Source organism: Dama dama, chromosome 22, assembly GCF_033118175.1.
Source record: "Dama dama isolate Ldn47 chromosome 22, ASM3311817v1, whole genome shotgun sequence".
Classification (NCBI taxonomy): domain Eukaryota; kingdom Metazoa; phylum Chordata; class Mammalia; order Artiodactyla; family Cervidae; genus Dama; species Dama dama.
The window spans coordinates 15,441,208-15,457,353 of record NC_083702.1 but is presented as its reverse complement, the minus strand read 5'-3'; the positions used below and the strand labels follow the sequence as shown (position 1 = coordinate 15,457,353).

Sequence of the window (16,146 nt, the reverse complement as noted above, 5' to 3'; positions counted from 1 at the left end):
TTGCTCCCTTCTCTTCATGCCTCCAAACCATCAGCGTCTTTCCCAATGGGTTGGCTCTTTGCATCAGGAGGCCAAAGTATTGGAGCTTCAGCTTCAGCATCAGTCCTTCCAGTGAATATTTGGGGTTGATTTCCTGCCCCTTTAGAATTCTTCAAAGAAAGAGGACCACAGATGGCTTCCTTTGAAGCCAAAATCCAGTTCTGTTCCAGGCATGATGCTTCCTGAGCAGTAGGCAAATATCATCTTTATTCTCCTTTACTGAATTCAGACCAGTCTGTATTGGTTTAACATTGGCATAACTGAGCACGTATTTTCTTAATCCATACTTGAAGTAAATCTAAAACATTATAAACATCTGAATTAGAAACTTCAAGGAATCTACAGATACTATCCCCTCAAGGAGGCAGACTATAACTGTCTATCCATCAAATGTGGGCTGCTCATAGTGACTTCCTTCCAAAGGGTAAAGTATGAAAGGAGGGGAGAGAGTTACAGGACAGCCGGGAAACCTGATAAGCATCATGAATGACAGGTCATATTATGGCCTGTCCCTTTGCTGTGATGAAATGAATATGATGTCAGATTGGTGCAAAAGTAATTGCAGTTTCAGACTGTGAATTTTAAATCATTATAACTAGGCTCAAGCACACCTTTATTAATCAAAGTAGGAACCATTTCAATCAACACATTTTTGCCAACAAGAAATAAGTTTGCTTTTTCCTGTAGTGTAAAAATTCATGCTTCGGGATTAGATGAACTCTTGGAAAGCATTTTCTGCCTCCTGCTGGTTGTAGAAGCGTTTTCCCTGCAAGGAGTTGTCAAGATGCTTGAAGAAGTGGTAGTCAGTTGGCGAGAGGTCAGGTGAATATGGCAGATGAGGCAAAACTTCGAAGCGCAATTCGTTTAACTTGTAAAGTGAAGCATTTGTTGTGCGATGTGCATTCGAGCGTTGTCGTGGAGAAGAATTGGGCCCTTTCTGTTGACCAATGCCAGCTGTAGGCATTGTAGTTTTCATGCATCTCATTGATTTGCTGAGCATATTTCTCAGATGTAGTGGTTTCGCTGGGACTCAGAAAGCTGTAGTGGATCGGACTGGCAGCAGGCCACCACACAGTGACCATGACCTTTCTCTGGTGCAAGTTTGGCTGTACCTCTGTGGTCTTCCTCCTCCAAACCCATAGCTTCAACCTAATTATGAGAAAAACTTCAGAGAAGCCTGTACTGAGCAACATTGTACCAAATCCTTGATTACTTACTCCTCAACTGACAAGGTCATCAGCAACAAGAAAAGTCTGAGACATTGTCATAGTTTAGAGGAGCCTAAGAAGACATGATGGCTAAAAATAACTGGAATCTTGGATGCAGAAGAGGAGCAGAAAAGAGGAGCAGAAGAGGAGCAGAAAAGAAATATTAGGTGAAAACTAAGAAAATCCATATAAAATGTGAGCTTTAGTTAATAGTAAGGTACAGGCACTTCCCTGGTAGTCCAGAGGTTAAGGCTTTGAGCTTCCATAGCAGGCGTCATGGGTTCGATCCCTGGTCTGCAAACTATGATCCTGCATGCTGCTGAACGTGGCCAAAAAAAAAAAAAAACATAATAAGGTACAATACTGGTTCATTGCTTGCAAAAAATGTACCCATACTAACATAATAAGGAACCTGGGTGCAGAGTTGTGTGTATATATATGTGTATGTACACACATGCACACACACACATTGTACCATCTTTGAAGCTTTTGTAAATCTAAAGCTATTCTAAAAAATTTTTTTAAGTTTATTTAAAGAAAAGAAAGTAGAGGAAGGAATTCTCATATGTTCCTGGTGAAAATGCAAAAATAGCACAGCCATTTTGTAAAACAGTCTGGCAGTTGCTTATAAACCAAAAATACACACAACCCATGACTCAGCAATTCCACTACTTGGTATTTACCTAGGGCTTCCCTGGTGGCTCAGAGGTTAAAGCGTCTGCCTCCAGTGTGGGAGACCTGGGTTCGATCCCTGGGTCAGAAAGATCCCCTGGAGAAGGAAATGGCAACCCACTCCAGTATCCTTGCCTGGAGAATCCCATGAACGGAGGAGCCTGGCAGGCTACAATCCACAGGGTCGCAAAGAGTCGGACACGACTGAGCGACTTCACTTCACTATGCTGACACCAAAGCCAGTGTGCAAATACTTCCAGCAGCTTTACTCGTAATTACCATCAGCTGAAAGCAATCCAGACATCTCTCAACCAGCGATGGTTCAGGGAGGTGTGGCAGGTCCATACGGTGAAATATTACCCAGCAATAAGAGAAAACAGAGTTCTGAAAATGTAGCTGGAGGGAATCCCAAATGCAGTGCATTAAGTGAGACAAGTCAGACTGGAAAGGAGCCATGCTATGGGAATTTACTTTTATGACGTTTTGGAAAAGGCAGCACTAAAGGGACAGAGAATAGGTCTTGCCAGGAGCTGGAGACTGAGGGAGGTGATGGACCACAAAGAGATGTGGGGCAGTATTGAGGGCATGATGGTTCTATTTCTTGATTGTGGTCATGGTTACACATGATACGTACATATTCATCAAAATTCACAGAACTGCGTGCTAATAAGGAATATGTTAATCATGTGTTAATTTAAATAAATACAAACTCAGGGATGATTGACCACTTTCCAAGGTTGCCCTACCAGGATTTGCTTGAATAGGAGTCTCATCTACTGCATTTGCAGTGACTGCACTTCCTGCTGTTCAGTCTGCCAAAAGGACACTGCTGTGGTCTGATGTGGGTGTCACCATGCTACTTCCTGTTTGGAGACTTGGAAGTGAAAGCCATAGTTTAGGGACAAGGACACAAGCATAGACAATGGCCAGGCTCCTGGCTTAACAGTGGTGAATGAGCTGAGACCTTCCTGTCCACCCGCTTCTGATACAGTCATGACACTGACTTGACCTTACTTTTGGTGTGACGCCTGGTGTGGCTTTTTGTTGGGGCTTCCCTGGTGGCTCAGGTGGTAAAGAGTCCGCCTGCAATGCAGGAAACTCAAGTTCAATCCCTGGGAGGGGAAGATCCCCTGGAGAAGGGAATGGCTACCCACTCCAATATTCTTGCCTGGAAAATCCAGGGACAGAAGAGCCTGGCAGGCTACAGTCCGTGGGGTCACAAAGAGTCGGACACAACCGAGGGAGTAACACTTAGAGCTGACAGAGCGCCTTCCCGGGCATTCAGCTGTGTGATCTGTGCATGACCTCTGCCACTTCAGCGGGATATGTTGTCATCTCTGAGTTAAAAAGAGGGAGACTCTGAGAGCTCTCGCTCACCTGTGTGTGCAGGTGCACTGGCGTGGCCCCTCCATGGGTTGGCTAATTAATATAAAATACATGGTATAATAATTTGGCACAGTAGATGTTACCGTTTATGGATTTTACAGATAAGGAATATAATTACTTTACAAATGAGGAAACAGAGGTTCTGGGAATTTCCCAAGGCCACTTGACTCGTATCAGAGCCAGGAGTTGAATTCAGAAGTTCAAGTTCCAAGTTCTTCTACGATCCCATAAGCTGGTTGTGTGACTTTTATGTGGAGTGTAGTTAACTGGATGGTGTTTGGCCATGAATCTTCACATCTTTTCTGTGCCAGTGAGCAGAGATTCTAATTAGCACCCACCCAGGTGGTGCTAGTGGTGAAGAATCCACCTGTCTACTAAGGAGATGCAAGAGGTGGGGGTTCAATCCCTGGGTCAGGAAGATCCCCTGGAAGAGGGCATGGAAACCCACTCCAGTGTTGGTGCCTGGAGAATCCCATGGACAGAGGAGCCTGGCAGGCTACAGTCCATGGAGTCGCAAAGAGTCTGACTCAACTTTAGTGACTTAGCGTGTGTAGAGGCTGGTCTGAACGCATCTCATCCCACTCAGTCTCTGGCCTTAAGAAGGTGGAACACTTGGCAAGAACCTTGGCCAAAACCCTGTCTGACCCCTGGCCCTGCCCTTGGGTTTGCTAGTCATCCTCTACAATTATACTTATTTCAGAGCCTTTTTCATCTGGGGCTGTGTTTCCTACTTCTCTGCTTGCACTTCCTTTTTTCCCATTTCTTCCAAGACTGTCCATCTTGTCCCTGAGGACCATTCTGAGCCTGGTCTCATCCTCACTGACTGCTTCCTTGCCCCTTCCCCTGATTTCATGAACCACGCACAGGTCTTTCTATCTCTCCTTGTTCTGCTCCCCACTCAGGGAGCTTCACCGGGGAGAAACTGGAGATGCAGAACATGTAACTGGAGCTTCCCCTTCCCTGCTCATCACTGGCATTTCGGAGCACACCTGGCTTGCTGGTTCTCAAGGCAGAACCTCTCATCCCCAGGCCAGAAGGCAGGAAAAGAGTCAGAGAATCATCCAGACCATAATCACAATGAGAGAGGCCTCCAGATGAGCCCCACATAACCCTAGACTTCTTTTCATAGTCCCTACAGGGTTATCATCTACTCACCCGTCTTCAGCTTTCTAATCAGAATCTTAAAGTAAGATACCATTGTGCTCAATCATGTCTTACTCTTTGTGATCCCACGGACTGTAGCCCACCAGGCTCCTCCATCCATGGGATTCTCCAGGGAAGAACACTGGAGTGCATTGCCATTTCTTTCTCTAGGGTATCTTTCCAAACCAGGAACTGAGCCTGAGTCTCTTGCTTCTCCTGCATTGGCAGGCAGATTCTTTACCGTTAGAGCCACTTGGGAAGCCAAGATACCACTAGTGTGAGTGAAATTAAGAATGAATACTGGGGACTTCCTTGGTGGTCCAGTGGTTAAGAATCCACCTTGCAATGCAAGGGATGCGGGTTTTATCCCTGGTCAGGGAACTAAGATCCCATCTGCAAAACAGCTAAGTGTGTGTGCCCACAACTACTGAGACTGTGCCACAGTTAGAGAGTCCATGTGCTGCAACGACAAATCCTACATGACATAGCAAAGATCCTGTGGGCTGCGACTGAGACCCGACGCAGCCAAATAAATAAATATTAAAAAGAAAACAAATAAAAAAGAATGAATACTCTCTGAAGGCAGAGAGAAAGAAATACTAGTCCCTTTTGATGTCGGCCTCATTTAGAGGACTTGCCTCAGTCCTAACAGAAATAGGTTTTTATAGTCCCACCTGTGCAGGATGGTCAAGACCTGTAGTGAGCTTGTTCTCACTGTGTGATGGAAAGTCTGCTGGGCTCAGAGCCTGGAGACCTGATCCTATCAGGGCCTATGAGAAACCGAGCATCCCTTGTTGACGTCGTTGGTACATGAGAGCGTTGGTCACTGAATGACTCCAGCCTTAATGCTCTTTTTTTTTTTTTTAATTGAGATATAATTGCTTTACAGTGTTGTGTTGTTTCTGTTGTAGAATGAAGTGAATCAGCTAAAAGTATAAGATCCCCTGGAGAAGGGCATGGCTACCTACTCCAGTGTTTCTTGCCTGGAGAATTCCATGGACAGAGGAGCCTGGCAGGCTATAGTCCACGGGGTCTCAAAGAGTTGGACACAACTGAGTGACTAACTCTTCACTTCATATGTTTATCCCCTCCGTCTTGGACCTCCCTCCGACCCCTCTAGGTCATTACAGACCACCAAGCTGTTAGTGCTTATTTCCACCACGTTGTAGTCACCTCAGCCCTGTGCTCAGCTCCAGACATGCCTTGAGAAGGATACACCATTCCCTTCCTCAAATCCTGCCCAGGCCTACTCCCAGGATGACCCACTTTCCTGAACTGGCACGGGATTCCTGAAGCTCTTTTTGTGTCTGGTTGTCACTTCCATCCCGTTAAACAGGGAGCCCCCTGGGGACAGTGACTGTGTCCACTGTCCTCCGTCTCCCCACTGTGCACGGCCGCAAAGTCTGCACAGAGTGGGCTCACAGAGGCTTTTAGAAAGAAGATTTTCAGGCCAAGAAGGCCCTTCGCTTAGAATGGTGATGGAGGTTTAGTCGCTCAGTCATGTCTGACTCTTTGTGACCCTATGGACTGTAGCCCGCCAGGCTCCTCTGTGGGATTCTCCAGGCAAGAATACTGGAGTGGGTTGTCATTTCCTCCTCTAGGGGATCTTCCTGACACAGGGATCGAATCCGAGTCTCCTGCGTTGCAGGCAGATTCTTTACCGCTGGGCCACTGGGGGAGCCTACAGTACAAGCTTTCAAAGCCTAGATGGCACTGTTGCTAGAGTCAGATCAGGTGCGTTTTGAAATCTGGTGAGGAGGGGCGAGAGAAGCAGAGCAGGGCCTGGAACGCTGGCTTGTGGAGTTAGAGTCAGACAGGCTGCAGAAATGCAGGGGCCCTACCTCGCCAGCACGGAGGGCTTTGCCATTTCCACCGCATCCTCCCCAGTCTGGCTTCAGCTGGCCTTCGAGGCAACCTTGTAGTTGGCTGGGCACTGTATCCATTCTAATTGTAAAGAATGGCAGCTCAAAGAAATTCAGTTGTTACTCAGTCACTCAGTCGTGTCCAACTCTTCATGACCCCATGGACTGCAGCACACCATGTTTCCCTGTCCTTCATCATCTCCTGGAGTTTGCTCAAACTCATATCCATTAAGTCGACGATGCCATCCAACCATCTTATCCTCTGTTGACCCCTTCTCCTCTTGCCTTCAGTCTTTCCCAGCATCAGGTCTTTTCCAGTGAGTCAGCTCTTCCCATCAGGTGGCCAAAGTATTGGAGCTTCAGTGTCAGCATCAGTCCTTCCCATGAATATTCAGGGTTGACTTCCTTTAGGATTGACTGATCTGATCTCCTTGCTGTCCAAGGGATCCTGAAGAGTCTTCTCCAACACCACAGTTTGAAAGCATCAAATCCAGTGCCCAGGCTAAAATTATGTAGCAGTTAATTGGCAGAGGTGTTTAACCCCTTGTACCTGGTGGGCTTCACCCTACCAGGTGAGGGTCCTTAGGGGGAGGGGAAGACAGATGTGGCCAGGGATACGGAGGTCCCAAGAGAGCAAGGGGTGAACTGGATGGAGTCTGGTTCTCAGCCAGACTGACAGCAAGGCATCAGCTGAGCCTACACCCTGAGTTGTCTGCTTTTGTGACCAGGGGAGAACAGTTGTTTTGGAGGGAACAGATGACAACATGTATCGGTTCTTTGAAGAACAAAAATTGTGGGTAATTTGCACACTTGGGATCTAAGGTCAGTGGCTAATGTCTGATATAAATGATGATCTATTCTAGGATGCTGCTCCGTGGTCATTTGTATCTGTTATTTGTCTCTCACTTTACCACATTTGTGTGTTTCTCATTAAAATAAAGCAAATAAAACCATCCCGTGCATGAGTCAGGATGGGGGTCATGACTGTGCCCATTTAGCAGATGAAGAAATAGAAACGTTAAGAGACACAGCAAAGTTCATACAACAGATAGAGCGGTTGAACTGAAACTTTAGCCCAGTGTGAGGCTGAAATCAAATATTGTCCTCTTTCCACCACAGATTTTCCAGAATCTAGAAATCACAAAATTAGGAGGGCTGTTGTCTATGTGGAGGGTGAGGCATCAGAGACCAAAAACATCTCTAAGTAGAGTGGTGAATGATGTACACATTTATGGAAAACTGAGGGCATTTTATATCTGTTACTTACAGCATCTGATGGTCACTGTTCTCCTGTTTCTCCCCAGGACGATGAAGATAAGCTGACCTGGAAAGATCGTTTCCCAGGTTACCTGATGAACTTTGCCTCCATCTTGTTCATGGTAATTTCCTGGTGGGAACACCTGGTTCTGCCATGTGCGTGTGGGTCCTGCTGTGCGGATGCTGGGGGTGTTAGTCTGTGATGCTGTGGGGATGATGAGGGGCTAGTGAAGATGAACCCACGGTCCTCCTAGAGGGGCAGGAGACGGGGGTTCAGTCGCTGGTCCAGGAAGATCCCACCTGCCAGGAAGCTTGTGTACCACAACTATTGAGCCCGTGGTGCACAGAGCCCAGGAAGTGTGACCCTGCGCCTACGTGCTGCGACTACCGAAACCCTCGTGCCTAGAGTCCCTGCTCCGCAACAGGAGAAGCCACTGCAAGGGAAGGCCACACGCTGCAATGAAGAGTAGCCCCGGCTCGCCACGACCAGAGAAAAGCCTGCGTAGCAACAAAGACCCAGCACGGGCCAAAATAAATAGATGAATAAAATTATTACAAAAGTATTCCAAGTTGGATAGTAAATATATATAGCCCCCTACCAATTTGGTTTTTTAAAAAAATCCTTATTTTGCACTAACTTTTCTGCATTTTTTTTTTCCATTTTTTAAAAAAATCCAGTCTCCAGATGGGGCTTGGCATTACCCTAGAACAAGGTGTGGAATTTGAAATAAAGGGGTCAGGATGATGTTTGTAAAAGAGTGGCTTTTTTGGGGTTACAGAGTTAGCCCAGGGCACCTATGGCAATGAACTTGAGTGTCCAGTGTCATTTCCTCCTCCACCCGTAGTGACTAAACCTTGGCAGAAGAAGCCAGGACCATGGCCATGAGGAAGCTTTTAGGGATGCCAGTCTGTCATCCATTGAGGATATTTTTCATGGAGTGATGAGAGCCAAGAAAAGCCCATTGTGGTGGTGTTCATCTTCCTCACCCATGGAAGAGGCCCGGGTGGACAAAGATGAATTTTCTCTTTCTTCTCCAGCCCAGAGTGTTGAGCTAATGTTCCTTTCCTTTTTGAATGAATACTCTTTTTGTGTCTTTTTTCTATGGGAGGATTATCAGAGGCAATTCCCTCCCTTTACAGCAGGGTGCCTAAGCTTTCCTCCTACACCCAAGATAACCATTGACTCATGTTTGTATATCAGAGACCAGTCATCAGAAACCCTCCTTCATCACTTGGATTATCACAGTGGCCTTCTAACTCAGCTCCCTGCTGTTATTCTGGCCCCAACAGATCATCAGCCTGCTGATCTTTTCCAAATCTAGGTCACATCACATTACTCCTCTGCTCAAAACTCTCTAAAGGCATCACATCTTGAGGCCAAAATCTTAGTTCTTTGTTCACAGATGCTGAACAGAAATATGGAATTTAGTCACTCAGTTGTGTCTGACTCCTTGCGACCCCATGGACTGCAGCACGCCAGGCTTCCCTGTTCTTCACTATCTCCCGGAGTTTACCCAAACTCATATCCATTGAGTTGGTGATGCCATCCAACCATCTCAACCTCTGTCATCCCCTTCTCCTCCTGCTTTCAATCTTTCCCAGCATCAGGGTCTTTTCTAATGAGTCAGTTCTTCACATCAGGTGGCCAAAGTATTGGAACTTCAGCTTCAGCATCTGTCCTTCCAAGAAGGAAGAAAGTGGCTTTATTTCTTTGCCAGGCAAAGAGGGAGCACGGTAATCTTGCACCTCAAGAACTGTGCCCCCTTCCCTGGGGAGTAGGGAGAGGTCTTATAGTCAGGACTATGGTCAGGGGTATGTGGTAAGGATCAAGGTCGTGACAGTTTTGCATTCTTCTTTCTTCTGCAAAGTTTCAAAACAGCCACAGCACTGGGTCTGGTTGGATCCAAGGGTGGTGATGCTGACAATTTAGGGAGTGTGCAGGGTCTCAATGTGCCTGCTCAGTCGCTTCAGTCATGTCTACTCTTTGCGACCCCATGGACTGTAGCCTGCCAATCTCCTGTGTCCATGGGATTCTCCAGGCAAGAATACTCGAGTGGGTTGCCACAGCCTCCTTTAGAGGATTTTCCCAACTCAGGGATCGAACACATGTCTTTTTTGTCTCCTGCATTGCAAGTGGGTTCTTTACCACTAGCACCACCTGGGAAGCAGGGTCTCAGGTGTCTTCTAGTCTTGGTAAGTTTCTCTGGTCCCTTTAGCCTTGTCCCGGGTGGCTTTGTGACTGCTCCTCCATTGATTAGTGACTGTTCAGATCTGCACATTGGAACTCAGGGAAAGTCATGGAGGTTGAATGAAGGCTATTTCACAGAAAGGCTTTGTGCCCAGGAGCCCCACAAATCCTGCTCGGCATCAACCTCACGAGGCATAGAAGGTGACATTCTTAACACTAGGACAGACCTTCGTTCTCCCCAACACCCATCTTCCTCCCCAACTCTCTCCCTCACTCATTGCTAAAGCCACCCTCTGCCAGCACCCCCTGACCCCTGGCCCTGCAATGTCCTCCATTAGGTCCTTGCTGAAATGTCACCTGCTCATCTATGCCTTTCCTGAAAGTGAAAAGAAAGTGTTAGTCACTCAGTCATGTCTGAGTCTTTGCAACCCCAAGGACTGTAGCCCACCAGGCTCCTCTGTCCATGGGATTTCACAGGCAAGAATACTGGAGTGGGTAGCCATTCCCTTCTCCAAGGGGAGCATCCTTATTGTATGGGTGCTGTGGTCTTCTCAACTTCCATTCAGAATGCAAGTCCTGGAGGGTCAAGACCAGATTGACTGTCCCCACTGTGTCTCTCATCATGTGAAATTAAGACTCTGGGTTCCATAGCATGGCTTCTACTGCGTTTTGGCTATGTCCAAATGTAAGATTATGGAATTCAAACACAAGAGCCACAAGGATGTACTGTGCAACTTGGGGAACACAGCCAATATTTTGTAATAGCCGTAAATGGAAAGTAATGTTTAAACATTGTATTAAAGAGGCTTTCCTGGTGGTCCAGCGGTTAGGGCTCTGAGCATCCACTGCAGGGAGCAAAGGTTTGATCCCTGGTCAGGGAACTAAGATCTTGCATGCTGTGAGATCTGGTTAAAAAAAAAAAAATGTATTTAAAAAACCCACCAAGAGACCCAGAGGCCATGATAGGTGGCCACATGCAGGAGGGGGAAACTGCCAGAGCTGAGGGTGAGCAAATGTTTAGCAAACAGGTTCCAGCAGGAGGCACCTCTCTGTAGTTGCACAAAGCATAGAAAGAAGTACATGATCAATCTCCACTTTTGGTCCAGTTGGGGGACCTGATCACAAACATGAAATACACCTCACACAGTGCAGTAAGTGATCAGAAAATACTCGTTTAATTTAATAGACAAAATTAATAATGCAGCCAAAGTGATGAGAAGAGTGCTGGATTTGGTGCCAAAAGTCCTGGGTTGGTCTTGGAACCATAGAGCAGAATTTAGATCCTGGATGAAACTAAATTTCATCTACCAAAGGTGTAGCATGTGTGGTTATTATAAGGAATCATGCTAAAGTAGCTGTGGCTGAAATAATGAAATCAGAAGGGTACACATGGATTAGCTGGTTTTTTTAATACTGATATTTTATGAATATGTAATATATCCAATTAATTTAGTTATTATAAGCATTAGCTTAAAGTTTAATAATATTTCACCTCAATCAAGTGATATCTAGTGAGAGGCATTTTCTTCAAAATGACCATGGGAAATGTGGGTAGAATCAGTGGGTAGATAAAGTCACCATTTGTTGGCCTTTGTCTTATTTGATAGAATATTACTGAAATTTTATTCTGTAATTTTTGATTATTCATTATGACATGTTTAAAGCAATTAATGTGAGCTACTTTGTTTTCTTGATAATTAGATGTAGTGATTAGAACATGTTTTATGTTACACTGGAGTTTTTTAAACTTCTTATTTTATTTTATTTTTTTTTCTTTTTTTTTTTTTTATTATTATTATTATTTTTTTTTCCAGTGGGTTTTGTCATACATTGATATGAATCAGCCATGGATTTACATGTATTCCCAATCCCGATCCCCCCTCCCACCTCCCTCTCCACCCGATTCCTCTGGGTCTTCCCAGTGCACCAGGCCGGAGCACTTGTCTCATGCATCCCACCTGGGCTGGTGATCTGTTTCACCATAGATAGTATACATGCTGTTCTTTTGAAATATCCCACCCTCACATTCTCCCACAGAGTTCAAAAGTCTGTTCTGTATTTCTGTGTCTCTTTTTCTGTTCTGCATATAGGGTTATCGTTATCACCTTTCTAAATTCCATATACATGTGTCAGTATGCTGTAATGTTCTTTATCTTTCTGGCTTACTTCACTCTGTATAAGGGGCTCCAGCTTCATCCATCTCATTAGGACTGGTTCAAATGAATTCTTTTTCATGGCTGAGTAATATTCCATGGTGTATATGTACCACAGCTTCCTTATCCATTCATCTGCTGATGGGCATCTAGGTTGCTTCCATGTCCTGGCTATTATAAACAGTGCTGCGATGAACATTGGGGTGCAAGTGTCTCTTTCAGATCTGGTTTCCTCAGTGTGTATGCCCAGAAGTGGGATTGCTGGGTCATATGGCAGTTCTATTTCCAGTTTTTTAAGAAATCTCCACACTGTTTTCCATAGCGGCTGTACTAGTTTGCATTCCCACCAACAGTGTAAGAGGGTTCCCTTTTCTCCACACCCTCTCCAGCATTTATTGCTTGTAGACTTTTGGATAGCAGCCATCCTGACTGGCGTGTAATGGTACCTCATTGTGGTTTTGATTTGCATTTCTCTAATAATGAGTGATGTTGAGCATCTTTTCATGTGTTTGTTAGCCATCTGTAGGTCTTCTTTGGAGAAATGTCTGTTTAGTTCTTTGGCCCATTTTTTGATTGGGTCATTTATTTTTCTGGAATTGAGCTGCAGGAGTTGCTTGTATATTTTTGAGATTAATCCTTTGTCTGTTTCTTCATTTGCTATTATTTTCTCCCAATCTGAGGGCTGTCTTTTCACCTTACTTATAGTTTCCTTTGTAGTGCAAAAGCTTTTCAGTTTCATTAGGTCCCATTTGTTTAGTTTTGCTTTTATTTCCAATATTCTGGGAGGTGGGTCATAGAGGATCTTGCTTTGATTTATGTCGGAGAGTGTTTTGCCTATGTTCTCCTCTAGGAGTTTTATAGTTTCTGGTCTTACATTTAGATCTTTAATCCATTTTGAGTTTATTTTTGTGTATGGTGTTAGAAAGTGTTCTAGTTTCATTCTTTTACAAGTGGTTGACAAGCTTTCCCAGCACCACTTGTTAAAGAGGTTGTCTTTTTTCCATTGTATATCCTTGCCTCCTTTGTCAAAGATAAGGTGTCCATAGGTTCGTGGATTTATCTCTGGGCTTTCTATTCTGTTCCATTGATCTATATTTCTGTCTTTGTGCCAGTACCATACTGTCTTGATGACTGTGGCTTTGTAGTAGAGTCTGAAGTCAGGCAGGTTGATTCCTCCAGCTCCATTCTTCTTTCTCAAGATTACTTTGGCTATTCGAGGTTTTTTTGTATTTCCATACAAATTGTGAAATTCTTTGGTCTAGTTCTGTGAAAAATACCGTTGGTAGCTTGATAGAGATTGCATTGAATCTATAGACTGCTTTGGGTAGAATAGCCATTTTCACAATATTAATTCTTCCAATCCATGAACACGGTATGTTTCTCCATCTGTTTGTGTCCTCTTTGATTTCTTTCATCAGTGTTTTATAGTTTTCTATGTATAGGTTCTTTGTTTCTTTAGGTAGATATACTCCTAAGTATTTTATTCTTTTTGTTGCAATGGTGAATGGTATTGTTTCCTTAATTTCTCTGTCTGTTTTTTCATTGTTAGTATATAGGAATGCAAGGGATTTCTGTGTGTTAATTTTATATCCTGCAACTTTACTATATTCATTGATTAGCTCTACTAATTTTCTGGTAGAGTCTTTAGGGTTTTCTATGTAGAGGATCATGTCATCTGCAAACAGTGAGAGTTTTACTTCTTCTTTTCCTATCTGGATTCCTTTTACTTCTTTTTCTGCTCTGATTGCTGTGGCCAGAACTTCCAACACTATGTTGAATAGTAGTGGTGAGAGTGGGCACCCTTGTCTTGTTCCTGATTTCAGGGGAAATGCCTTCAGTTTTTCACCATTGAGGGTGATGCTTGCTGTGGGTTTGTCATATATAGCTTTTATTATGTTGAGGTATGTTCCTTCTATTCCTGCTTTTTGGAGAGTTTTAATCATAAATGAGTGTTGAATTTTGTCAAAGGCTTTCTCTGAATCTATTGAGATAATCATATGGTTTTTATCTTTCAATTTGTTAATGTGGTGTATTACATTGATTGATTTGCAGATATTAAAGAATCCTTGCATTCCTGGGATAAAGCCCACTTGGTCATGGTGTATGATTTTTTTAATATGTTGTTGGATTCTGTTTGCTAGAATTTTGTTAAGGATTTTTGCATCTATGTTCATCAGTGATATTGGCCTGTAGTTTTCTTTTTTTGTGGCATCTTTGTCTGGTTTTGGAATTAGGGTGATGGTGGCCTCATAGAATGAGTTTGGAAGCTTACCTTCTTCTGCAATTTTCTGGAAGAGTTTGAGTAAGATAGGTGTTAGCTCTTCTCTAAATTTTTGGTAGAATTCAGCTGTGAAGCCATCTGGTCCTGGGCTTTTGTTTGCTGGAAGATTTTTGATGACAGTTTCGATTTCCTTGCTTGTGATGGGTCTGTTAAGATCTTCTATTTCTTCTTGGTTCAGTTTTGGAAAGTTATACTTTTCTAAGAATTTGTCCATTTCATCCAAGTTGTCCATTTTATTGGCATAGAGCTGCTGGTAGTAGTCTCTTATGATCCTTTGTATTTCAGTGTTGTCTGTTGTGATCTCTCCATTTTCATTTCTAATTTTGTTAATTTGGTTTTTCTCTCTTTGTTTCTTAATGAGTCTTGCTAATGGTTTGTCAATTTTGTTTATTTTTTCAAAAAACCAGCTTTTAGCTTTGTTGATTTTTGCTATGGTCTCTTTAGTTTCTTTTGCATTTATTTCTGCCCTGATTTTTAAGATTTCTCTCCTTCTGCTAACTCTGGGGTTCTTCATTTCTTCCTTCTCTAATTGCTTTAGGTGTAGAGTTAGGTTATTTAATTGGTTTTTTTCCTGTTTCTTGATGTAAGCCTGTAATGCTATGAACCTTCCCCTTAGCACTGCTTTTACAGTGTCCCATAGGTTTTGGGTTGTTGTGTTTTCATTTTCATTCATTTCTATACATATTTTGATTTCTTTTTTGATTTCTTCTATGATTTGTTGGTTATTCAGAAGCGTGTTATTTAGCCTCCATATGTTTGAAGTTTTAACAATTTTTTCCCTGTAATTGAGATCTAATCTTACTGCACTGTGGTCAGAAAAGATGACTGGAATGATTTCAATTTTTTTGAATTTTCCAAGACCAGATTTATGGCCCAGGATGTGATCTATTCTGGAGAATGTTCCGTGTGCACTTGAGAAAAAGGTGAAGTTGATTGTTTTGGGGTGAAATGTCCTATAGATATCAATTAGGTCTAGCTGGTCCATTGTGTCATTTAAGATTTGTGTTTCCTTGTTAATTTTCTGTTTAGTTGATCTATCCATAGTTGTGAGTGGGGTATTAAAGTCTCCCACTATTATTGTGTTACTATTAATTTCCTCTTTCATACTCGTTAGCGTTTGCCGTACATATTGCAGTGCTCCTATGTTGGGTGCATATATATTTATAATTGTTATATCTTCTTTTTTGATTGATCCTTTGATCATTATGTAGTGTCCTTCTTTGTCTCTTTTCACTTCCTTTATTTGAAAGTCTATTTTATCTGATATGAGTATTGCGACTCCTGCTTTCTTTTGGTCTCCGTTTGCATGAAATATTTTTTTCCAGCCCTTCACTTTTAGTCTGTATGTGTCTCTTGTTTTGAGGTGGGTCTCTTGTAGACAGCATATATAGGGGTCTTGTTTTTGTATCCATTCAGCCAATCTTTGTCTTTTGGTTGGGGCATTCAACCCATTTACATTTAAGGTAATTATTGATAGGTGTGGTCCCGTTGCCATTTACTTTGTTGTTTTGGGTTCACGTTTGTACAACCATTCTGCATTTCCTGTCTAGAGAAGATCCTTTAGCATTTGTTGAAGAGCTGGTTTGGTGGTGCTGAATTCTCTCAGCTTTTGCTTATCTGTAAAGCTTTTGAATTCTCCTTCATATCTGAATGAGATCCTTGCTGGATACAGTAATCTAGGTTGTAGGTTATTCTCTTTCATTACTTTCAGTACGTCCTGCCATTCCCTTCTGGCCTGGAGGGTTTCTATTGATAGATCAGCTGTTATCCTTATGGGAATCCCTTTGTGTGTTATTTGTTGTTTTTCCCTTGCTGCTTTTAATATTTGTTCTTTGTGTTTGATCTTTGTTAATTTGATTAATATGTGTCTTGGGGTGTTTCGCCTTGGGTTTATCCTGTTTGGGACTCTCTGGGTTTCTTGGATTTGGGTGGCTATTTCCTTCCCCATTTTAGGGAA

At 43.3% G+C, this 16,146-nt stretch overlaps 1 protein-coding gene across 1 annotated transcript in view; it reads left to right on the top strand.

Annotated features, from left to right (window-relative positions):
* The window catches only part of ANO2 (anoctamin 2), a 340,921-nt gene that overhangs the window by 251,772 nt on the left and 73,003 nt on the right, over positions 1–16,146 (top strand). Inside the window, exon 15 of the mRNA XM_061124073.1 lies at positions 7,615–7,689. Within this exon, the coding sequence (XP_060980056.1) occupies positions 7,615–7,689 (75 nt within the window). The remainder of the gene's footprint in view (positions 1–7,614; positions 7,690–16,146) is intronic.